Genomic DNA, 25849 nt, shown 5'->3' on the forward strand with positions numbered 1-25849 from the left:
AGACCAGCAGCTGGATGTCAATGGTTGGACTGGTGGACTACTTCAGTGAAGAGTAGACGACGTCTGGCTCTGGTTTAAAGTCTGAACACAAACACACACAGTTCAAACAACAGGAAACATGATTACAAGCTTTGTAGTTCAATCAAGACCTCCAATCTCCACCTCTCTGCATCAGACACAGTCCCAGTTCAGACTTTACTGGGAACCAGCTCAGATACATATCACGGAGCTTTTTTAAGGTAAAGCTAAGGCTGAATGACACACAGAAATGTTTGTCTCAGACTTGAAACCAACTCTGCAGTCTTTGAGCATGCCCAACTCTTAACCACATTTCACACCTTGCAAAATGAACACAAAAACCTAAAGTTAAACTGTTACATCACAGTTACTGTAAGCTGTAGTTGATGAAATGATACAAAGGATACACAGTGTTTTCCATTTCCCATCCATTTTTAAGATAATCAATAAAATTGTTGTGATCTGCTGCGTGAAACGCTACAGTTTTGTGTAAAAGAAAGCACCCATGCCCCAATAAAGCAGCAACAGGAGCAGATTTATTTAAACAAGTTATGTTTGTTAAATTGCCATAATACACACTGCATTTGAGGGTTGGTGGCAGGATGTTTAGCACTGTTACCTCACAGCAGGAAGATTCTAAGTTCAATTCCACCGTCCGACTGTGGTCTTCCTGTGTGGAAGTTTAAAAACATGCACTTGTTGGGGATAGGTTAATTGAAAGCTCTAAATCAGACAGACTGGCGACCTGTCCAGAGTGTACCCTGCCTCTAGCTCAAAAGGATAGGAGGATTGATAGTTAGTAGTTGGTTTTATTATCTTTTTATTTAGTTTCAAATTAATTTTAGTTAAAGTCTGAGATAAACTGGTTGCTGGCTAACAGTGCAGTAAGAGAAAATATTCCAACATGAGAATGACCCTAAGCACGCTGCAAAGACAACACTGTGGTGGCTAAAGGTCAACTCTATGTTATAGGGCATTCTAGCCAGAGCCTAGACTTGGAACAATTTAAATATGGTTTTCCCCAGATAATCACCATCCAACCTGAGTCACCTTGAAAGGATTTACAATAACAATGGCCTAAAACCCACAAATGCAACCAAATACCAATACATAATGGCAATCAGAGTGCTGTTGCCTAGCCTGTAAACATCTGTGTGTTCCCATGGATACGCCTTCCCAGACCATCACTGACACACCTCCAAACCAGTATTGCTAAACTGGAGGAGGTCAGGCCCAAGGCTCACCCTTATAAAGTGTGTTTCTGATTGTTTGGTCAGAGATATTCAAACCAGTTGCCTGCTGGAGGTCCGTTTGTAGTTCTGACAGTGCTCGTCCTGTTCTTTCTCACACAAAGGAGAAGATTTCTTCAAACTTTAAAACGATGCCAGGCCTTAGAGAACATGAGGATGTGAGTTGGCTAAGTATGTGACCTTAACCTTCATTATTAGTGTCTTGACTTTGAAAATACATTTCAAGAAAAAATATTAAATAATAAATCATATGAAAGGACCTTAATAGAGCTGCACAACACATTGTTTATTCTTTAAATACAACAACTGCAAGTTCCTTTAGTTTTTATAGATAATAGATAATAGAAGCCAAAGGTTTCAACCATTTCTGTTGCAATCATATGGGTAAAGAAAAAAAACTATACAACTCTAGTATGCAAAGGTCAAAAATCAATGTGTTGTTACAAAAACAGGCTGATGTCAGCATATTGTTATAAAAAATCAGAAAACATTAAAGTGTTAGTATAGCCTTTGCCCTTCAGAGGGTTTTGTTAATACGGAAGTTACAACATTTATAATTAGCGGCAGGTTCTCACTGTTTTCTATTTTCACTTCTTAAAGTCTCTGATGAAAAATATGTGAGTACAGAGACCTCGTCTGTGTGAAAGCAGTGACCACAGAGCAGCCAGTTTCTGTCAGTGTCGTCTGACACACTTCACATAAGCGCACAACTCATTTTCACAACATGAACACTGTCAACGGCCAAACCAGAACTTTCTGTGGTGAAGGGTTTCATCAGCTTCAGACTAGAACTACACAGGAACGGGAAGTAGCAGCTGTGGTTTTACATGAACAACTTGAAGCCAGATTAATGCGTTGTGTAAAAGGCTGCTTGGTGTCTTTAGTCTGTCTCTTTGTACATATCATATTTATTCACCCTGAAAGTTGTTTGTGTATCAACTCCAGACAGAACACCCATCTGAGCCTTATCTGGGGTACCTCTAGATTTGTAGCTCAGTTATCACACTGCCAAAAGTCACATCAGGGGGCTGACCCATTTAAGGTGTACGTGTGGCCCTAAAGATGACTGCTAATGTGTCATATTTGAGCCAAACAAAACAGAAATATGTTGTGTCTCTTTTTTATTCCTTAATTTCAGGTGGTGTGGGACAGTGTTTGTGGAGGTGGGGTTTCGGTGTGCACTATGGGCGTGAAAGCTGCAGAGAGGCATGTAAGACTGTAGCGACTGCTCAGATATGGGTTTGTTCTTTCAATACATTTGGCCTATATTGTATTAATTCACTTCTTTACCTTTGAGTACATTTTTATAATTTTTTCACCAGAGTTAGAAAAACATAAAGAATTGCCTGATAAATGTATGCACAAGGCAAAATAGACACAACTACTAAATGAGCTGTTTACAAGTAGAAACTCCTCACTGACATCTGGCAATGGAAAATCAAAAGTATCCATTCAAATGAAGTGTGCGTTGTAGGTCACGGATATATCAATATTCCTCACGTTTCAGGCTGTGAGAGAGGTCTTAGCTAAATTATAGAGTTTACCTGAGAGTATGCTAACACAGAATTGCCGGATGTTGATTGGCTGTTTTATTGTGTTTAAATCTACATACTTCCTGACTCAACAGGATTGTTTTTAACTGAGGTTTTAAATATTTGACCTCCATTATTAAAGTGGACAAACTGATAGATTATAACTTGAGATTTTAAATTGCAAAGTTATGAATCACACTAAACATGTGATTTCTCAATATCGCTGTGTCCTTTAATTTCAAGTAATACACTTCCGCTGCCTCTGATAGAAACGATCAAACACTCAGCCATGTTTTTCTTTAAAAGATTATTTTTGAGCCTATCACAGCGTGTTAGCATTCTAATGTTAGCGTGTAGCCTGAACTAAACCCTGTGTTAAAGCTGTGAAGAACCGTGATGGCGAGAAAGAGCAGCTGTACCTCTCATCTTTGACTTTTTTTCAGTTTCTTTGACGATGATGATTTCTTCATAACTGACATCTTCTGTTCTCACCGTTGAATCCACTGCAATTGAAACCCTCCCTGTACACAAAGCACACACAAAAGTTGTAATTGCAACTGGTCGTACACTTCTGCTACTGTAGAACTCTTCAAACCAAAAGCATGTGGATCATTGATTTTAATTTTAATTTACATTTAGTGTCTAGATGAATAAAGTTTACACTGAAAACATGATTGATTATCATCAGGGGACTGCATTTAGTCAACATTTTAGAAAGTCACAAAACTAGAAAATAACAAACATAAAATATAGATTCAGAAGGGGACTAATAATAGTAATCAAGGCACCCAAAGCACTTTACAATGTCACTATTCATTCACACACTGGTGGAGGCAGCTACAGTTGTAGCCACAGCTGCCCTGGGGCAGACTGACAGAAGCAAGGCTGCCATATTGCGCCATCGGCCCCTCTGGCCATCACCAGTAGGCGGTAGGGTAAAGTGTCTTGCCCAAGGACACAACGACCAGGACAGAGAGCCCAGGGATCGAACCGGTGACCTTCCGGTTACAGATGCGATTCCCAACCCCTGAGCCACGGTCGCCCCAACTAATGGAATACAAGTAATTATAAACGTTTCTAAAGAAGCCATATAATGAATTTAATGCAAAGTTAAAAGAGAAAGTTTAATAGTTTAGTTCAGTGACCAAATTTCAGTTAGAAAAATTATTAGTAATTACAGTTTCTCTTATATTGTTTTAATACTAAGAGCTCTGTGGAGCAACACCTACAGGTGACTTTTTAAAAAGACAAACAGGAAACTATACGACTGCAGAGCTGTAAAATTAACCACAGACCACAAACAGACATTCAAGCATAGTGTAGACTCAGTAAGCACAGAGTTAAACTTTAAAGACAGACTCCTGATTTTGATGTCTACATGCTTATTGTTTTCTAGTTTTTCCCACGCCACTTAGAGACTCTCATTTTTAGATGGGCACCAGCACTACAGGTCATTCTAGTGGTAGACTTGTGAAGTAGTCCCTGGCCCCAAAGCTCTTCAGGAGTGCATTTTTAGTTGTTCCATCAATATTTAGTAGAGCTTAACTACTGTACGTGTGTACTAGCCAATGCAAACATGGTGAACTATTATATAAGAAACTATTACCTAAGAAACATGAAAAAGGAACACAAAGACACTGTAACCATGGGACAGAGAGGAATGACTCGATCTACAGTAAATATTCCACCATCTTAAATTCTATTAACACTGATGGTGACACAGGCAGCTGTAGCTGAACTGGACCTCTAGACAGACTCTGTGCTCTGGAGATTTTTAAAGCATTTAAATTTTATTATCTCACAATAACTTTGGATTTCTCTTTAGTTCATTGTGCTATCACACTGTCCAAGAAGTCTGCTCTAGATTTGGTGACTGAAATTCTACGATGTTGTTTGGACGTTACCAGGTACCTGTGATTCACCCACAGAAAATCTCCTTGCAATTACACACACACATGATGTAAATCATAATTAATGTGTAGATTAGTCTGACAGGTCTGAGTCTCACCTTCAGGTTTCCTGTGAACATATCTTCTCACCAGCAAAACCAGTAATACCAGTAGAACCACAACACACACTGATCCAACGGATGACAACACAGAGAGAACAGGAGGAGAAGGCGATGGAGGAAGAGTGATGGAGGTGGAACCAAGAGGAGAGGTGGATGTAGGTGGAGGTGTGGTGGTGTGTTCCCCTAAAATAAAGCAAACACAGTCATTAAGTTGTCGTCACATTGTGAATGTTGAAAGCTGCAGAAACACAGACAGGTGAGTGTGTCACCTGTGACAGTGATCCAGCTGGATGGAGACTCTCCATGACCGCTGATGTCACACTTGTAGAGGCCTTCATCAGACCTGGAAACATGCTGGATGGTCATGTGACCTGTAGGCTGCTTCCTGATGAGGGAGCCATCTTTATAGAAAGCAGCTGGGAGGTTGGAGGGAGTGGTCTTTGTTTTACAGAGCAGAGTGACGTCATCTCCCTCCATCACAGGGAGGACAGGACTCTGCAGGATCACTGATCCACCTCAACACAGAGACAAACTACAGCATTTCATCCATTTACACACAGCTTCATCAACACTAACTCCACACACTCAGCTTACCAGTGACTGTCAGGTTAACCATGTTACTGATGGGACCCTCTCTGGACTCACACCAGTAAACTCCACTGTCTGATATGTAGGTATTGGTGATGTTGCAAGAACAATTCGCTGAACCAACTGTTGTTCCCCACTCAACTCCACACTGAGTCCTCTGTCGTGTGCTTGTGTTTCTCCTCAGAGTCCATCCAGCAGAGCTGTCGTCCTCCTCACAGCTCAGAGACACAAAGTCTCCTTCAAAGATCTGAGAGCTGCTGGGACTCACAGTCAGACGAGCTGTGAGGGTTAAAATGAAAAACTGATGATCTCTTTACTTTTGTCAGATCTGACATAGCTGTTAACATGGTGCATTGCTTAATTTTTCATTTCCCACTTCTATATCTGCGATCCATTGTGAAACATGAACCCAATCAGGTCATATCATTGAGCATTTCTCAGGTTTAAACTGTGACAGAAGAAGGTTACTGACCTTGGTTTGTTGTGCAGCTCAGCAGTGAGATCAGAACTAAAGAGAAACAACACTCAGGTTGATTTGAGGTGAACATAAAGAACAACTCCACACAAACAGCTGACAAACACACAAACACATCTCTCTGATATATCTGCTCATTTTCTATTAGATGTCAGCAACATCTTTTAAGTACAGTTTTGTTGGCAGAGGTATGAAAATGCGCAGGAAAATCTAACGTGCATGGCAAACTTCACCAACGACATTTAGGGAGGAATAAACACACATCAGCCTTCGGCCATTTTTGATGAACCCCCTAGAGCGCACTAACTTTATTAACAGCCACACAAATGTAAAGCACACATCAAACATAAATGAACCATTTGACTGTCTCCATAATTGAGAGCATTTTCTCTTCTTATTTCAACAAGTTTGGACAACAAAAGACTAACATTCACACCTACAGTCAGTTTACAATCACCAGTTAACCAAACATGTCTTTGAACTGTGAGAGGAAACCTCCACGGATGCTAACCACTACATCTCTGTGACACCTGTACTGTTAGATATAATTTAGTAACCTTTCCTTTTTATTATCATTTAATAGCATTCAAGCTTTTATTTTATATTTGTTAGTGACATAAATGTATCCATAGTTTGAACTCATCATGCTTTTTATATAAAAAAACAGCTATTAAAGTGATCATTATAATTATGAGCAAAAATTACAATGTGATTATATACAAACTCTCCACTACATTTAGATAACCCAGCAAAGTCATGTGTCCACTGTGCAGCTGTGTTAATATAACGAGTGAATGATTTGATCTTTTCACTGCCTGCTGTGTTTCCTCGACTCCTGAGCAAAGATAAAGAGTCAGTTCAGACCTGCAGTTGGTCCTCGTGGTGTTTGAACTTGAATTCAGCCTGATTTGTTTTTCATGTCTTCTCCTCCATCATCAGCTATCAGGAGAGCAGACAGTCAAAGTACAAGAATTCAAACAAACACAGAGATTCTACTTACAGAGCAGACACAGCACAGATGTTTCCTTCATCGTCCTTCTCACTCATTTGAGCTTTTTTTCATTTCTGTCACTGACACCAAGTAAAGCCCGCCCTCTTCCTCTGAGCACCAGCTTTCTATTGGTTCATACACAGAGGTGAGAAGTATTTCCTTTCCATGTAGTGGACCTTCCTCTATTGGTTTATTTGTGGGGCACTGGTGTGGGACTGACTTCTTTTCTTTGTGGAAAGTAAAGAATCAATTAAGAGAAAATATAATTCAGTATATTTTTTTCAGACTTCTTCATTCATAAATCCATGTACATTCATGCACAGCTCCCAGTTTAGATCTGGGAGACAAACACCCTACTTTTAGGAATAGGCTTAAAACTTCCCCTTTTGATAAAACCCATCATTAGGGTTGGTTCAGGTGACTCTGAATTCTTCCTTAGTTACTGCAACAGACTTAGTCTGTTTTTCTCCTTCTTTCATGTTTATTCACCTCTTTATTTAATCATCATTTACTATTTATCTCTTACTCTCTTCCACACCATGTTTTTTTTAATCTTCCCCACATCACCCCAACCAATCAGGCTGCCCCTCCCTGAACCTGATTCTGCTGGAGGTTTCTTCCTGTCAAAAGGGAGTTTTTCTTTTCCACTGTTACCAAACTGCTTGCTCATAAGGGGTCATAAGGCTGTTGGGATAGTCTCTGTTTTCTTTGTACTGTTGTACTTGAGACAACTAACAACACACTATATATATATTGTGTATATAAATAAAAATGAATTGAATTATGCATATCTCTAAAACCAGTGCCACTAGACAGCTCAGTGGTCTCTTGTCTTCAAAAGAAAGTGCATGCATAAGGTGGTGCATGAGGTGGTGCATGAGGTGGCAACAATAATTTCGCTCAAGTGAAGGAGTTTGGTCCGTGGTAGGCGAGGTTTCTTGTTTGTTGCTGCATTTCACAGTCGCCTCGGGTTTTTGTGAATGTCAGGGGGCTGGGTCTGCATTTTGTATTTTTTGATTCCTTGTAATGTTAAGTTCAAGTGTATTATTATTAGTATGTCTTAGTTAGGTTTTGTTTAAAGTTTCGTCCAAGCTCCCTTGTTTATGTGTCGTATTCTGTTCTATCTGTATGATTTTTTGTTATGTCTGTGTATCGTCCCCTTAGCTGTTTTGATGTTCCTGTTGCTGTGTATCTTTTGGTCTCCCCAGGCTGACTAGCCAAACAGCAACTTGCCAGGGGGCTAGCCCAAAGAGCTTTACACATCCAGTCATCCACCCATTCACACACCTTTTCACACACTTGTGATGGCAAGCTACATTGTAGCCACAGCTGCCCTGGGGCGCACTGACAGAGGCGAGGCTGCCGGACACTGGCGCCACCGGACCCTCTGACCACCACCAGTAGGAGAAGTGTCTTGCCCAAGGACACAACGACCGAGACTGTCCAAGCTGGGGTCAAACCGGCAACCTTCTGATTACAAGGCGAACTCCCAACTCTTGAGCCACGATCGCCCCCAAGCTGTTGCAGCTCCTTCTTAAATCCATCACTTTAGGGTACAGGCAGGAAAAGGCCCACCTGGTGCTGGAACTGAAGAATTCAGGAGACCCGCTCATCGGGAGTGCCAAAGTTCCCATTTGTACAGGTCATAAATGGAAGCCACAGGAAGAGTTAGGTCATGCCATTTCCGATCTACGGCATGAAGACTTGTTAGGGCCATTTAAACCAGTCACAACCACTGCCCTGGGCTTAGGACCAACGTTCTGGTCTAAAACCACCACGAGAAAGCAGTAGGCTATGGTGGTGGATGGGATAACCAGACGGGACCTGGACTGCTTCCATGATAAAGGTTATATCTCAGGGCAACCCAGGAGCCTGGACAAGATGGGATGATACTATTAACTAGAGATGGACCGATCCGATATTACGTATCGGTATCGGTCCGATACTGACCTAAATTACTGGATCGGATATCGGAGAAAAATAAAAAATGTAATCCGATCCATTAAATATCACGAAAGCACCTCACAAAACTTGCAACACGCCGTAACTCACCTCAGAACGTTAGCACGTCGGAGCAGTATGCATCACGTGATAGAGCGGCTGTGGCATGCGGGACCTGTCGGTGGTCTGGATAGCATTTGGAGCTTCGCTAGCAACCCGCATTTCATCTCCGACAAAGTTATCCCCGAGAGAAGTAAAGCAAGTGTGTAAGTCCATCTCTGAATGTTTGTAAAGCATTCCTGCGTTAAGCTTAACAAGCGATATATGGAGCGACTGCCTCTCCTGCTGCTACTTCAATCATGAAACTGCTTAATGATCAGCTGATCGGCTTTTCTGTCGGGAGTCCGTCTCTCTGTTGTTTGTTTTTGGCCGACTTTGCACCAGAAAGAGGAAACCAGCGGCTGAACAACAGCAGCACGTTTAAGCTTGATCAGCTGTTGTTAGAATGTATTTAATCTTACTTTCTACTCCAGGATCTTTTTCTACGTAGCTGACGCTGGTAACTGTGCAGGGGCGGATCTAGCAAAGTTTAGCCAGGGGGGCCGATAGGGCATGAACAGGGAAAAGGGGGCACAAAGACATAGTTTTCTTTCTTATTCTCATTTAAAATGTCTAGCTTTTAATAAATAATTATCTGACACCCAAAGTTTTAATTTGATGTAAAATGAATAGAAGTCAATTACTGTATATAGTAACTATTAAGTCTAATATATATACCCTAGTAAGCTATAGTACTTTTTACTTTGGGAAGGTACCATCTGTGCAGTCTGCAATTTTGTTGAAGAAAGATGTTGAATCTATTTAATATTTCTTGAAAAATAATTGATTTCTGTGCATTTTTTTTCACACTGCATCAAATTAAGGTTGATTACGTCGATTAAGCATCATGAGGTGGAGCGTGAGGGGTGGTTCCCTATTTTTTATTTATTTATTTTTGTTGTTGCTGGGAGTTGGAACCCTATTAGTTAGGTTGCTTAATATTTATGCTAAGTACTCTTTAAAATACCAGAATAGGGAGGATGGTGTAGGTCTAAGTTTATTAGATTGATCAGTATTGCTGAACTATGAAATATTTTTTTTGCATACAGGTATAACAGAATAGCTTTAGTGTAGTTGTTGTTTTAAACTTGAGTATGAACTTATACAAAATGCAGCAAGATATTTAAAAAACAGTTTTGTTGATTAAAAAACACTATATCGGATTCATATCGGTATCGGCAGATATCCAAATTTATGGTATCGGTATCGGACATAAAAAAGTGGTATCGTGCCATCTCTACTATTAACTCATTCACTGCCATTGACGTCTATAGCCGTCAATGGCAGTGAATGAGTCAATGGGTTTAACTCATTCACTGCCAATGGCTGGCAGTGAATGAGTTAAAAGGTACATCACCTAGGCAGACATGTGGAGGACACCACACTCCAGACCTGTTTCAGGTGGTGCCATGATCAAATGCTGACAAATCTAACTGAGATCCTGGAGAGCTGTAAGGTAATACCAAACTGCATGCCAGAAGCATCCAATCATACGCAAGCAGGATTTTTGAAGCCTTGCAGCACGAGTCAACCTCCTCTGAAACGGATGAGTCTTTTCACACCATTCAAAGAGTGGCAGATGTTGGTAGACCTCAGGAAACAACAGGCCTTCCAGAGAGAGGTGTTGATAATTACTCTCAAGCCAGACATTGTCATGTGGTCCAAGGCAGAGAATAAGGTCCTGTTTTTCGAGTTGACCATGAAACTGTGTGAGTGTCTGGTGTTTCTCCACTGGCTTTCTATGTTCAACTTTGTCCGCCTTCTGGACGGAACCCTCCTTCCTCACCTTGCCCTACTAACCTAATATCCATCAACAACAGTCAGCAAGGCTGTATTTAAGACCAGTTCGTCAGCTACCTCATGGTGGTAACCAGGCCTCATTGCTTCATGTTTATGCTTTCTACTTACCAATGATAATTTTCTCTATAGTTTCTGTCATCAAGCCACCACTTTGCTCACCTGCAATTCATTTCCCCAGACGCTGGTAATCTTTGCACAACTCTCTGCAATCTAATCTTTCGAATCAAAACAGCTCACAATTTTTACCTGCCTGTCGTTTCCTCTTGAAAGTCAGGAAAATAAAGTTGGAACCACATCACTAACCTTTCACACTCAGTTACTCTCCCCAGAGTACACCCCCACAACCTTACAAGCTGTACATTTATATGATGACTGTAACTGGCACTGACTAATAATTGGCCAGGAGGTCCGCTTCATGATCATTAACATGCAGATTTTAATGACTGATCTGAGAATAAACAAGTCACTTAGATGAGTAATGAAACATTCTTCCCACTGAAAAAACAAACAAACATCTGGATGAAGAAAAAATCTAATTTCTGGTACAAAAATAAATCATTTCTTTCAGAGTACAGAGTGCAGATTAACAGAACACCATGAAAGGTAATGAGCAGCAACTGAGTTTTAAGGTGTCTTTATCAATTCATGATGTCTCTTAAACATTCCATCTTAAAGGTCACAGGTGCAGGAAGCTTTTCAGCATCACTGTATATTCAGTCACCAGGGCGATCATGGCTCAACAGTTGGCAGTTCGTCTTGTAATTGGAAGGTTGCCGGTTCAAGCCCTAGCTTGGGCAGTTTCGGTCGTTGTGTCCTTGGGCAAGACACACCGCCTACTGGTGTTGGCCAGAGGGGCCGATGGCGCGATATGGAGGCCTTGAATGCAATCCATTATTATTATAAATGAAGACTATATTTATTCTTTAATGAGCAGAAAAAACTACAAATTATGTAAACTGTTTCAGAAGTAGTGTCAACACACTCAGCTGACTGCAGGTTTCCCCATAATGACTGAAACCATGGTGGTTTCAGTCATTATGCAAATGTACTGTTTATAAGATTGGATGACCAAACGTTTCTCCCACTGAAAACGCTACGTCCAGATGAACAGAATCAACTTTTGCGATTATTAATTTGTCGATTCTCAGATTATGTTTTCTTTTCACATTTCAAACATGCTGCAGTTCACTGAGAGGCTGAATCCTGACGCTGTGATCACTTCATGTTCTCTGTGGATCAAAAAACAACTGCAGCAGCAACAAGAAGCATAGCAGGAACTGATAGACCAGCTGCCAGTCCACCACATCCATCTTTCCCAAGTCCTCTTGGCTGACCTGCAGGTGAGAAACAGGTGTGAGGTGTCAGCTGTCAGGTAGGTGCACAAAACAAAGCTCTGCAAAGACAGGCTTTCTCTGCATTAGTTTAAAAACAAAAAAAGGCTTTCTTTAAATTAGAATAAAAAATACATTTCAGACACCAGTTGGAAAAAAAGGTATGATGATGACGGTTAAATGTCTCTGATAAGAAGGACTTTCTGCTTCAGGCTCTGAGCATGCTCACATTAAAACAAAAAAGGGGCGTGGCATTTTATGGATCACATGACTCTTTAAAATTTAAGAAGGTTGTCATACAGTAATCAGGTAGGGGTACTTTGATGACACAAACTTTAAGTAGGAGCAGGTCATGAATATTAGGTGCTGAATAAATAAATGGACATGAATAAACGTATTATTATTCTACATTGTATACATTACACACACTAGAAATTATTAACCTGACCAGTGGTGGGCAGATTGATCTAAATGTTGATTGTGTTGAGACAGCATTGGTTATTGGTATTGAATCGATTGGATCAATACTTTAGCTTGTTTCTCTCTTAAGTTCAGGACGTTGCTCCTGTTAATTAGGTGTTAATTACTACATTACTGTGTCCTGATGTTTCATAAGCAAAAGAAAACAACAGAATTCTGGGACTTTTGTTTTTCTTTTTGGGAGTTGCATACCAGGTTACAATACAGATTTCACGGTAAAGCATAATTCAGACGTCATGTGAACTTTGCTCTCCCGTGGTGTGTTTAGCTGTCCTGTGGTCACGTGAGTTAGTATAACTGAGCAGAGCCATGCAGGCTGCCAGGTATTGAACTGTACTCACTCACCTGGAGGATCAACACTCAGTGTGACAATGCAGACAGGATCACTGTTCTTGTTGCTTGTCCCTTTCTGGACGACACGACACTCGTATGTTCCAGTGTCATTAATCGTCATATTCTTCAGAATCAAAGACACATCTCCATCCTTCATCTGTCTGTCCTGCAGATCCACCCGGTTCTTAAAAGATGGATGCTGGTTGTCTGGATCAAAACGCCCATCCCGGTGCACATAAACATATTTTGGCTCCAGGTCAGCTCTGCTCCACTCTACCGTTAAGATGTTGTTGTTTGGAACTCGACATGTCAGAGTGACGTCCTGTCCTGAGTCAGCTGTGATTTCCTGCCCTGAAGGAGGAAACAACACAGAGCAGAGAGGTTAAAGGTCAAAGTGTAACTGTTTAACTCTACAGCACACAGTAAATCTGTCTATACCATCAGTCTATATCACAAACATAACTCTTACTGGATCATAAACAATGCTGAGTTTGAAGGTAGTAAACAGCAACACTGCAGGTGGTGAAATGTTCACTGATGAGATCTTATTCAAACACACATTTATATTAATGTACAAACCTTTGATCAAATAGCAGAAAACCTGTGCAGATCTTATCAGAAGATAACTATCAGCTCTGATCAGGTGATACATTGTATTTTCTAATGTAGTTTAACTCATAAAATAACAATTTACATGAAGTTTAATACAACCTTTAAAACCTCATTAAAGATGATTATTTCATCATTTATAAAACGGTAAAATAACTGTTTGCTAAACTTTAATTCAAAATTCAATGAGCCTTTATTAACAATGTTATAGTAAGGTAACACCGACTCCTATCTTAGTGTGCTTCCTCTTCACTCAGTATAGACCTCTCTGCATTTAATTATTTGTTATTATTAATCTCTGGCTCTCTTCCAGCGTGCCTTGGTCCTATATCTTCCTCTTCTCAGCCCCAACCTGTCACGAACGATGGCCGCCTCCCTGACCCTGGTTCAGCTGGAGGTTAGTTCCTACTAAAAGGGAGTTTTTGCTTCCTACTGTTGCCATAGTCCTTGCTCATAGGGGTTATATAATTGTTGAGGTTTCGCTGTATTAATGTGTGGTCTTGAGCTTACAATATAAAGCAATTTGAGTTGACTATTGTTGTGATTTTGCACTATATACATAAAATTGAATTGAATTAAATTTGTATGTTCTAAAGATTTTTTTATTTGAAGAAAATCTTAAACTTCAGAAATGGAAGCAGTAGGCTATGGTTATTAATTTAATTAAAAACTAAAAGAAGAACAATCATCCACACTGTGCGCTACACGGCATTAAATGTGTTTACTTTCCAAACGATACAACTGTTTTTTCCTCTTTATTCTCAGAACGTGTTCATACCGAATCAATGAAAATGAATATATGGATAATAAATAAATGAATATATGGATAATAAATAAATGAATATGGATAATAAATAAATGAATATATGGATAATATTACTAAATTGCTGCGATTCTTGTCTTCTTCAGGTGCGTTCACACCTGTAGTTCATTTACTCTGGTTATGCGTTTTAATAGCCCCTCAAACCTGTTAATGTTCTCGTGTAACAGTGTCGTAACTGTGCTAATACCACCTTAAATATGTCAGGAAGGGAGACAAAGCTAACGTTTAAAGACAAATTTAAAATCTGACGTCTGCCAGCGTTTGGCTGGTCAGTAGAGGAACTTGATGAGTGTCGTACAGGAAAGTCGAAACCGCAAATTTGGAACCCGCCAAGGAGTAAATGGCTACAAAAAACAACACTGTGATAGCGGAGTCTGACGAAAGGCCACAGACCAAGCAGCAGGTCTATTCCTGCCTCCACATTTAGTGTCTTATGCTGAGCAGACACTGCGATTTTTTCAGTCACGTTATTCAGCTCCTGCTCAAACTGTACGATTGCATCGCAGGGGTTAGAAGTTCATAGGTCACGATGCAAGTCTCACACTATACGACCCGATGCTCTGATGCGACCTGAGTGCTCACACTGTGCCTCCATAAAATCAAAGTTATAACAGACTATAACCCTCCCTTTCTCTCTCTGTCTCTCACTCACACAGACACACCACCACCATCAACTTTGCTAAATTGCTAATGAAAAACATTGACCAGGCAGCTGTGATTGAGCAGCAGTGTACATCCAACTATTTTCACGGTTGCTGTGGTCGTGATAATTTTGTGAGGCCACATCGAAAAGGCTCGGATGAGCTTTCCAAAGTTCTACAAGTTGTGCCTCCATCGCTTGTGTCCAGATCACACGCTGCACTGCACGTGCTGCTCCGTCTGTTCACTTTCATTTCTGGGTTTGCGCGTGCGCAGTGTGAGACGCTGCGGTGACATCACGGCAGACAAGATTTCAAACAGGTTTGATTTTTTTATGACCAAGCGATTACTGATCGGGAGCTGGTCGTGAGGTATTAATCGCTTCTCGTTACGCCACGTATACTACACGATGCACGACACGAAACTAGGGCCGATCACCGGTCGCACGACTGAAAAATCGGCTCAAAATGAGCCAAAGATCGCACCGTCTATGCTAAATGTTGACAAGCATGCACACTGGGTTGTAAAGGAAAACTAGACAGTGAACATTTCTTAAGAAATTTTAAGTGTGCCTATGCTACTGCAGTTTTCAGAAGACATCAGGATGTATGTGGTTGGAGCAAAGAAAACACTAGTCGATCCGAGTAGGTACTAATTGAAAAAGCTTATCGCGTCCATGTGTTCGGACCCTTCATTCATTCTTCATTCACGGAAAGTTATTCAGCTAAAACCTGCACCTGAGTGCGATCTGCACAAGCGACCCAATCGTGGAGGTAAATGAAGCGAAGTTCAATTTAAACGCAGTAAACGCCGCTTGTGTGAAAACACTCTGTGATACCTGAAGCTGCAGACAGCAGAAGACAAACGCAGACGTAAACCGCAGCATGAGCCATAGCATATTCAAATGCCCGCTCTCTGACAATAAGCTCCCGCTTATTGGCGGTTGTCAAACAGCAAAATTAAAATAAAAGCATTACCGCCACCCACTGGTGTGGAGTGTGGAACGAAATGGCCAAAAAAAATAAAAATTCCTCACAAACAAATGAGTCCACATTAAAAACCAAAATATGTCCTGATAACTTTCACTTCCAAGCTTTTTGATCAACTGACTTCTTTCAGCATCATATTGTTGACAATGCAATAAAACATGTTCTATTGTTTCCTGTCCTCTGCTGCACGTGTATGTGAGATAAAACCCATATCCTTCTTTGTTTGTTCAATAGTGTGAAATCCACGACTGCATCAGGAAGTATCCATGGTGGTATGTAGGTAGGTAATCCTACTGTTTGACTCATGTTGATCTTGTCCAGATTAAGTTCAGCTACTTTGTGTCCCACTGTCCACCTAAAGCTCAAATTCTCTTTTTCCCAGCAGGATTAGATTAGGTTAGGTTAGGATAATTCTTGTTGGATGATCTTGACCATGTCCTTGTAGACTTGCCCAGTAATGCGCGGAGATGCGCGGTTGCAGTTTCTAGAGTGGACTTATGTATCTTTAAAAAAAAAAAATCTTTATTAAAAAATTACAAAAACACAAACGCTGTCTGCAACTCTCGTAGTTTAAGGATTGCATTACAATAAACAAATAAAGTAGAAAAAACTAAATAAATACTGAACCCTAAACTACAAAAAATGAGGACGTTCTCTTGTGTGAAGAATCTTTTAGAATTATTTGTTAAGAATATAAGAGTTCTAAAAGTTCCAAAAGAATCATTTATTTCTAAGATGCCACACAAATTATTTTTGCCGGTGTAAAAAACAGTTTTTCCACCACAAGACAGAGGAGCACAGGTGTAAAACTCCCCCCCCCCCACCCCCAGTCAAACAAACTGATGTAAAACAGTTATCACTAACACTAATGGTTGACCTTTGACCTTTAAACTTTTATTAATATCTTTAAAACAAAATCAGCACAAATGTTTGACATGTTTTGTATTTGATAATTATATTATTATAATTTATATTCAGTGTTAACTGTAGCTAGGCTCAAAGTATTAATGCTATCTTATTTTAATAAATAACACTGTTACATGCAAAACAGGGTGACAAGCTATTACTTTAGGGTGGCACACACCACCCCTGTAGAACCGCCCCTGCTCAGTTACTTTCTGAAAGAATGATGACATGACTAATTCTGTTAGTGACGGTGACGCCTAGTATATGTGTCTTTCTGGCTGCTGTTACAACCAAATTTCCCCTTGTTGGAGAATTAAAGGATTATTCTATTCTATTTAAGCTTGGATCAGCTGAACTCTACGTGGTGGAAATGTCTTGTGAAGCGTGGGTGTCACTCTGTCAGAGTCAAGAATACTGGACTTAAAGGTGCTGAGCGTCACGCCAAACTAGAAACTTCTACATCATCGAGTGTTGGAGGTCATCGCTTAATGAAGCCACAAGCACAACATAAGGGTCTGAGCCGGAGGTCATCATGTCAGGCATCTTTATTCTTCACCTGAGCCTAAACTCACTGGAAATGAGCCTGAAAATGCTCACATATCGAATGGGTGGTGTTGAACACAGTCACTGGTTCAACATGTCAGAAAACATCAGATTAAAGAAATTACATTAAAAAAAAGACAGAATTAGTAAACATTAGTAAACATTAGATATTAATACAAGTAAAACTTTATTAACAGTTAGAAAATGAAGTTCATTGAAAAGCTAAAGAAAATAAATGAACAGTATCTGAGCAGCTTTATAAATGTTAAAGCAACAAACCTTACATAACATTTCATAGAGAAAACATCTGATGCTGCTGTAATAAAAACACTGTAGTAACTATTGTTATTCAGAACTTAACTCTCTGCCTTATTTGTACTTGACTTACAGATGAATCACAAGAGGCTGGTTTGAATTCTGATCTGATTGTTCTTTATGTTTCCTGCAGGTCACCAAAACAACAAACAGACAGACTTGCAAACAGTCCATTATGTCCTCTAATTCCCTCCATCCTCTGTGTCTCCTCTTGTCTGACCTGCAGCTGAGAAACAGGTGTGAGGTGTCAGCTGTCAGGTAGGTGATGAGTGAAGAACAGAACAGAATCCATTTCCTCTTCAAACTGCTGTCAGACATTATCTACTGCACTCTGATCACATCACTCAGACCAGCTGCTTTCTACAAAGTCTCATCAACAACATCTTTAGAAACAAACATCAACAACCAGGAAGCAGCTTCACCTCTGATCACACACACACTCAACTCTACTCACTCACCTGGAGGATCAACACTGAGGTTTATGGTGCAGATGAGGTTCAACCAGGCCTCTTGGTTTGATTCTCCCCATGCAACATAACATCTGTATGTTCCAGTATCATTAATTGTCACATTCTTCAGATTCAAAGACACGTCTCCATCCTTCATCTGTCTGTCTTTCAGATCCACCCGGTTCTTATAAGCTGGATTCTGGTTGTCTGGATCAAACTGACCAATTTGGTAATAAAGGAGGTTCCAAAGGTCTTTGCTCCACTCTATGGCTACGATCTTGCTGTTTGGAGCTCGACATGTCAGAGTGACGTCCTGTCCAGACTCAGCTGTGATGTTTTTCTGGTCTGAATGAGGAAACAACACAGAGCAGAGAGGTTAAAAGTTAAAGTACAACTGTTCACTTCTACCGGAGTCAATCAGATTGAGAAGCCACACACACACATACACACAAAAACACTGCTTTTGTGTTCATCACAGAACATTAGACAACATAGAAACATAATAGTTACGGGATAATATAAAAAAACATATTCCTCATGCTGATGATGAGGGTCTGTTGAAGAAAAGATTGGCTTCAGAAAGCTTCTGTTAAGCAAAAACAAAAATACGAGATGTGCTGAGTGGACTGTACTGAATGTGCCACATAATGTGGAGATTATTTCTTTTCATATGTAATTTCCTCTCAAGTTTGAGCTAGATTTCTGGTAAATTTGATGTTGACTGTGTCAGTTTTTACACGATTAGAAATAGGGGTTATACTACGTCTGTAAACCAAACAAACAAACAGGGCGATACTTTTTAATCCTCTACATCTCAGAGGAAATAACAGTTTGGTTTCTAATAGTGATGGGTCCAGCAACACTGACGCACCGACGCATGTATCAAGCTCACCCAGCGATGCCCGTATCGGTGCGTAAGTCGCTTTAAGAAAAAGTCACGTGATCGATACAGCTGCTGTCTCGCTCATTGCCAACGCACCAAACTGTGTTTAAAAGGTACCGCATCCGCATCTAACAATGGAATGAGTCGCCACCAAAAACCCCCACAAAATTACTCTCGCAAAGATAAAAAACCCCAAAAAACATCTCTCTATAACAAAATGGACCCTGAAATAAAAAGAAATGTTTCTTCTGTGTGGGATCACTTTGATCTTTTAACTGCAAATAATATAATATAATAGTTTGTCTTTGTTTCAGTGTAATCTATCAGAACAGGAAAACAGCAATGTGACTTGAAGTGTAAATTATTTATTTCATTTGATGCAGGTTAAATGTTGCATCTGTTCTGCATTTCTTACACAAACAAAAGCACCTCCTCAGTGTTCAGGCATTACAGAGCCAAACATGAAAATGAGGAGACAAACACACTGAGAATGAACACAGGTTGGCTTATATTGACACTGAACAGCTTTATCGTCATTTCTTTTATTAATATGCGTTTTATTATTTTGAAATCAAGCATCTAAGAAGACTGCTCTGGACCAGGCAGTCCTGAATTTTATTATAAAGGACTGCCAACCCCTTAGTATTGTGGAGAGTGTCAGACAGAAACATTCCACGATCAGAGGATCCTTTAACGTACTGAGGGAACAGGAAGACCTCTTATCAGAACCTTTTCCACCTGGCTTTACAGTTTTTGTGTACCCCAGCTTCATCTGTTCCTGTGAGTTTTCCAAAGCTGGAGAAATGGTGTAAAAAAAAAAAAAACGCAATAGACTGAATGCAAAAACATTCGATAAACTTATTATTCTGAATAGAAATTTATATTACATTCACAATACTTTCATTTTAATTTTCACTTAATGTCTTTCACACTATATTTTAAAGATGTCTACAATATTTGCAATATAAAAGATATAAAATGATTCCATGGACAGTACAATACCTTACAGTGTACAAGAATGACTAGGTCATTGAATCAGTGTCTGTTGTGAGTCTCAAGTAAGTTGCCTGCAATGATATTTAAGGTCCAGCAGGTGTCAGTATGGAGCAAAACAGCAAAACTGTGTCGACACAGTATCGACACAGTTTGGGGAATGTGCTGAAACGCTTCACGAGGCCTCATCTACCCATCACTAGTTTCTAAAAGTTAAATCTCACCTGCAGAGACAAACGCGAAGACACCGACAAACATTAAACAGTAGAGTGACGCAGCTGTTCCAGCAGCCATTTCTTCTTCTTCCTCTTTCAAGTTTAACGGTAGCTTGCATCCAAAATTGTTGCATTACTGCCATCTCCTGGCTTTTAATCTTCCGTCACTCCTGAGTCCTCAGATCCTCTTGATGAGCATTCCTCAAAAAACGAAAAACCACCTCTTTCCCTTCACCATGACTTAACTTATCAACCACTTGTTCAAACGTAAGTTCCCTTCCACCACTCATTTCACCCCTCATCACCCTCCTGTGACTTGCATACTTCCTACAACTAAGAAGCACATGTCCAACCATAGCATTACATCCATCACACAACCCAGTCGGATGTTTCCCTATCTTAAAAAGAGTGCCATTTAAAAAGCAGTGGCCTGTTCGTATTCGACTGATAATAACCTCCTCCTGTCTCTTTAATACACTACTCCTCTTAGCTTCTATTGTGTTTTGCACCCTATATAAATGTCTCCCTTTTGTGTCATTATCCCATGCCATTTGCCAGAAGTTCTTACTTTCTGTCCAAACTATACTTTTCCCTTCAGATATTGACAATGAGTCCTTTTGTTTTGATCAGACAGTCTATGATGAGCAAAAAGAACGTCATACAAAATCTGCTGATGGGTTTCCTTGTTTAATACTCAATAATGGTATTGTATGTCAAGTATGGCATACAACTCAACTGCATATATACCCAGACAATTTGATGTTCTTTTTCCACTGCTACACTAGTTGCTTCAGTCTTAGGATCGTTTGATCTGTATACACCTTTTAAAAAGTTACTGTATTTGCTCACCAATCTGTTAGAAAATTTTTGACAAATATCTGCGGTCAATTTCCTCTTCTTAGTATCTGTTAACAATCTGTCTACTTTAATGTATTTCAATCTCCATATGGGTCGTAAAGGCCACAACACTGTCTGACTGAAGTCTTTGTCATACACTTTAAATGTTAAAAGTTCTTGCTCTATCATCCCCAATTCACCCAAAACTATTTTTAAAAACCTTTTCCCTTTCCCAACAATTCCCTAACACTTTCTTAACAGGATGGTTTTCATCATGACCTTTTAAATGTATCCAATAATTAACCATCAGCTGTTGCCTTCTAATATACAGTGGCAATTCTCCTGATTCCACTTGTAGAGCACATAGTGGTGTTGTGTTAAAGCAAAGTCTCAGTGCTCGAGCTTGGATTACATCCAGCTTCTTTAAGGAAGTCTTAGCCGCTGATCCATATACCACACACCCATAATCTAAATTAACGTGATATAAATACTTTTAAGTGCATCAAAATTAGCACCCCATGTCAGTCCTGCTAAACACCTCAACACATTAAGAACCTTTTTACTTTCCCCACAACGTGCTCTATGTGATTTTTCCAAGTTAATCTCTTGTCAAAAACCACACCCAAAAACAAAACAATCCACCCTGTCTAACTCTTTCCCATACAAGAATAACAGTTTATTCCCCCCTATTTTCTTATTTGTGAAAAGCATTACTTTAGTTTTCTCAACAGAAAATTTAAAACCCCATTCTACTTCTTCATTCTACTTCATTCACTTTTCTACTTTACCTATCCTCTCAGGAAGTTTCTTGACGAGATGGTCAACATTCTTCCCCCTCACCCATAACGCTCCATCGTCAGCCAAAAGTGATTTACCACAACTATCAGACACATCTTTAAAAATATCATTGATCATAAGTGAGCAAACTAACTGGGCTAACTACACTTCCCTGAGGAGTTCCATTTTCTGTTTTACACGGCTCAGACACGCGACCCTATTTTAACTTGAATTGTTCTGTCACATAAAAAGTCCAATACCCAATTAAACATACTTCTTCCTACCCCTGCTTCATGTAATTTAATCAGTAGACCTAGTCTCTCCAAAGCATATCATATGCTTTTCTACATCAAAGAAGATGATATCATCTTCCAAACATAAGACAGGATCCATCGTCCCTCTTCCTCTACGAAAACCACTCTGATAGTGGTTATGAATGCTAATATATTTCTTGACTAAAAATTGTACCAATCTCTCATTCACCATCCTTTCCATCAGTACATCAGCAGCCATTTCCGTAGTTCTTGTAAGTATTATTGGCGGTTGGCAAACAACTGCATGGTGCATCCCCGCCACCACTGGTGTGGACAGGAATCACGCTCAAAAACAAAACAAAACAAAAAACCTTCATATCCTTCCAACCTTCCTTCTCTCAAAAACTGAAACAAAGCCTCATAACATTTATCCCCGACTCCTTCTGAAACAGCAACAAGATCCAATTTCATATTAATTACCGAGATTTTGGACCAATTTTCTCCTCTCTACCTTATACTTCTGACACTGCAATAACATGCTCCAAAATTTCCTTCTCTCCACAATAATCACATTTCCCTATGTTTCCTATGTTTCCCTATCAAGAATAGTGTAGAGTTCAAAACTGTATGTCCAAATCTCAGTCTTGACACCACCACCTCCTCTTGCCAACTCCTTCTTGTGGCTCTCCTTACTGAACCTCTATTAAAATATCTGACCTACATTTCGAATGACCGTTCTGTAGAGTAACCAAGGCTGCACTTGAATCTAAACAAATAATTGTTTTAAATGGCCTCAAATCTTCCACCCACTGTACCGCTAATAGAATTGCTATCATTTCTCCTGTAAACACAGACAATCCATCATTAATCCTCTTCCCAATTTCGACCATGAAGTCTGGAATTACTACTGCCATCCCCACTTGACTAGCTGGATTCTTTGAAGCATCCGTATATACTTGCACATACCCATAATACTGATCGATGTAACCCTGAACTGTATTTGAGTCTAGAGCGTCTGCCAGCACAATATATACCGATTTCTGCTCCTCTCTGTATAGGTAATAAAACTCTCTATGGGTAACAAAACACACCAGTGGCAGGGTAGATTAAAGGTTTTACACTTTTACCGTTGTTCACATTTATTGCCCCCATTGTATAGTGTTAAGTTGGGGAAGGTGTGGCTTTTTAACTTGGAAATCTGATTTGAGGAGATGGCATTCCAGTTTCAAATTCCAGCGGGGAACTTGGAAATTCAGATTTAATCTCAAACACCGTGAGCACATAAAGCAAAAGCACAGGCGGTACCATGAAAGAGCTGGGACAGGATCAGTGGTAGATTTTTATTCTGCTTCACAGCTTTCTGATTTTGCGTATCTGCTGTAGATTTTATTTATAGGTCTGCTACATCTTTTACAATGCTGCTGTCCAGCTTCGTCAGTGTTTTTTAATAACACTGCGCACCATGCTAGGTTTTCCACTGTTGGTGAAGTGAATCAGCTTGTCGGTGCAAGACTGTTACGTGTCAAACTGAGTTCTCTTTGGTAGTTTTCAGAGAGAAAAAAGAATAGGAAAAAATGTTTTTTGAGAAAAACAAACAAAACGTTGTTAAGGAGCGTGGCTGAGTGTGGCTTATCACTGAAAAATAGATTCAGTATTTCTGTTGTATTTAGTTGTGACTGAATAACTGCACCAGTCAAAGGTTTGGACACACCTGAGGCCACGAGTGTTTCTCATTATCTGAGACGACCCTTTCCCCGTTGTACACAGTGAGCCATATAACAAATATTTATTTAAAATTTGTTCTGAATTGATAACAGTACATTGATAAATTTTAGATCTACAAATTTTGAACATGACATAGCTGTGGGTGTATGTGGTTTGGTTTTCCTCACTGGGCTGTAGCTCCTGATTCATCCCAGACAAATATTCATAAACAGTACATACATGATTGCCTTTTACTGTATTGTCTCATTAGAATTTGTTGCTGTTGTTCCATGATTTAAAAATTGGTTGATGCTGCATTTTCTTTTGTTTAGTTCTTTGTATTTATTTTGTGTTTTGTGTTTTTTTCAGCATTTATTAGTGTTTACTTTAGTTGCAGTGCATTTGACCTCTCAGAGCTACTATACAAATACACCAACGCAGTGTAGTTTTTCACGTTATTAGATTTTTATTAGTCATATTACATGATTTTGAATTATATGTCAGTGCATGTTGTTTACCTTCAGTGTGTGCTCAAAACTCTTTTGCAGCTTTCTGTTCGAGACTTTAATGGAAACTGTTGCTCTGCCAGCCCATCATGTCCCTCACCATCATCATCAAGTTTTCTTTATTTAAACTTTTTTTTCTCCATTCTTTATTTGCTTAGTGTTTATATTTGCTTCTCCATGTATTTCCTTACTGCGTTATTCCCATAGTGTGGGCCAACGACCCCTTGTGGACTGCAAAGGTACTGCAGCCACAGTAGTAACAAATTCAGTTTGAAATTACTCACCTGTATAAATGGATTTAGTATAATATAATTGGTAATAGGAGGCGGTTAGTGTGTAATATTACTCATTACCCTGGACCAAATTTACTGCCCTTGTATTGAAATTTGTGTCCCAGCAGCAGGTTGGTCACACATCAGCATTAACACTTTGCATATGACTGGGCAGCAGTTTAGAGCCAGCAGCCTGTGTTGTTGATGTTTTTATAAAATACAGTTTTAATTTCAATGTCACTTTCTTTTGTTTTTCATTCAAGTGAAGATTTAAGTCATTTTCTGGTTTTTAAGTGGACCACAGCACTCTTAATTTTATGAATGGCTGTCTTAATGTATTTAGCCTCCAGTTGTTAGTTCCTGGTTGCATTAGTTGTTGCCTGTGTTTGTTTCTCTTGTTATTCGTTGATATTTAAGTTCATTCCTGTTTCTATGTTTCCCCATTCAGTTATTCTCACTTTCTGTATATTTATTTTGATGTCTTCTTATCTCCTTTGCATTGATTTTATCTGGTTTGTGTTTAGTCTCACATTCCCTCCTTTCGCGCAGTCTTTGTTTGCATCTCATTTTTCACAGCCAAATAAATTACCTATTTATAAACTACTGCCCGTATTTCTTGTCTGCATTTTGGGTCCTCAAATCTGTCAAATCTATCTGGGTGTATAAACAGTACAGTGTGTATGAATGATCTGAAACCTTGGCCCATTGTCCCAGTGGAGATTTATAACTTGATTTCTACAGAACCTTCATTACAGCAGCTTTATTAGGAAGTTAAAGGGACTAGATTTTACTATGTGTTTTAAGAAAAAGAGAGAGAGATTGTCAGGTGTGCCGTGGGAATTTATTTAATTTTAATTAGTTGCTCCAAAAAACACAATTTAATAATTACTACAAGTAATAAAATCATAGTTGGGCATCTGTGCTTTCAATGCAGTGACTGGTAGAGTCTTTCATGTCAGTGGGTAGCGCAATATCACCTTGTTGAGTTAAGACAGAGTTCGTGATGTGCGCGCTACGTGGCAGCTGCAAGACGTACAACAAAGATGGATAAATATTTGAAAAGAAAAACTGCGGACTCAGAACTGAGCCCTGGAAAAAATTCTAATCCAGGAGAGCTGAGTATGAGCGGTAGTCAAAAGAAAGCAAAAATGGTGAGCTCGAGAAAGCGATACACCCAGATGTTATTGTTTTCTGCACCGTAAGGTGTTCGTTCCCAAGACTTTACCAGCAGACCTAGCTCCTGTGTCGGATGATGTTGTGCGCATGGTAAACGTCATCAAGACAAG

The 25849-nt window shown here is 39.6% G+C and overlaps 3 protein-coding genes across 3 annotated transcripts in view; all 3 read right to left on the minus strand.

Moving 5' to 3' along the window:
* LOC147334098 (butyrophilin subfamily 2 member A2-like) overlaps positions 1 to 20301 on the minus strand; it is a 95115-nt gene extending 74814 nt beyond the window's left edge. The window contains exons 1-2 of the mRNA XM_086285873.1: positions 20223 to 20301; positions 18132 to 18467 (exon numbers count right to left, since the gene is read on the minus strand). Coding sequence (XP_086141999.1) covers positions 18132 to 18467; positions 20223 to 20292 — 406 coding nt within the window. The 5' untranslated portion in view covers positions 20293 to 20301. The remainder of the gene's footprint in view (positions 1 to 18131; positions 18468 to 20222) is intronic.
* LOC147334104 (low affinity immunoglobulin gamma Fc region receptor III-like) lies at positions 38 to 6905 on the minus strand. The gene is made up of 7 exons (XM_086287741.1): positions 6875 to 6905; positions 5872 to 5907; positions 5406 to 5678; positions 5081 to 5326; positions 4794 to 4994; positions 3220 to 3321; positions 38 to 81 (listed from the first exon to the last, which is right to left on the minus strand). The coding sequence occupies exons 1-7, from the start codon at positions 6903 to 6905 to the stop codon at positions 38 to 40; spliced, it is 933 nt and encodes a 310-aa protein (XP_086143867.1).
* On the minus strand, positions 11141 to 16090 carry LOC147334105 (coxsackievirus and adenovirus receptor homolog). The gene is made up of 3 exons (XM_086286799.1): positions 15759 to 16090; positions 12862 to 13200; positions 11141 to 12039 (listed from the first exon to the last, which is right to left on the minus strand). The coding sequence occupies exons 1-3, from the start codon at positions 15811 to 15813 to the stop codon at positions 11942 to 11944; spliced, it is 492 nt and encodes a 163-aa protein (XP_086142925.1). The 5' UTR covers positions 15814 to 16090; the 3' UTR covers positions 11141 to 11941.
* Positions 20302 to 25849: the final 5548 nt, after the last annotated feature.

The sequence above is a fragment of the Aulonocara sp. 'chitande type north' Nkhata Bay genome, linkage group LG3 (genome assembly GCF_057382095.1).
Source record: "Aulonocara sp. 'chitande type north' Nkhata Bay isolate Kocher_YH1m ecotype deep benthic linkage group LG3, A_spYH_male_GT1.1, whole genome shotgun sequence".
Classification (NCBI taxonomy): Eukaryota; Metazoa; Chordata; class Actinopteri; order Cichliformes; family Cichlidae; genus Aulonocara; species Aulonocara sp. 'chitande type north' Nkhata Bay.

Coding starts and splice junctions, on each gene's coding strand:
- LOC147334104 (XM_086287741.1), bottom strand. CDS start 6,905: ATGAAGGAAACATCTGTGCTGTGTCTGCTCT. Junction 4,995..5,080: donor CAGCTGGATCACTGTCACAG/GTGACACACTCA, acceptor GCTTTATTTTAG/GGGAACACACCACCACACCT. Junction 3,322..4,793: donor TGAAGGTGAGACTCAGACCT/GTCAGACTAATC, acceptor CTTTGTGTACAG/GGAGGGTTTCAATTGCAGTG.
- LOC147334105 (XM_086286799.1), bottom strand. CDS start 15,813: ATGGCTCATGCTGCGGTTTACGTCTGCGTTTGTCTTCTGCTGTCTGCA. Junction 13,201..15,758: donor TCTGCTGTCTGCAGCTTCAG/GTATCACAGAGT, acceptor TTCCTCCTTCAG/GGCAGGAAATCACAGCTGAC. Junction 12,040..12,861: donor ACTGAGTGTTGATCCTCCAG/GTGAGTGAGTAC, acceptor TCTCACCTGCAG/GTCAGCCAAGAGGACTTGGG.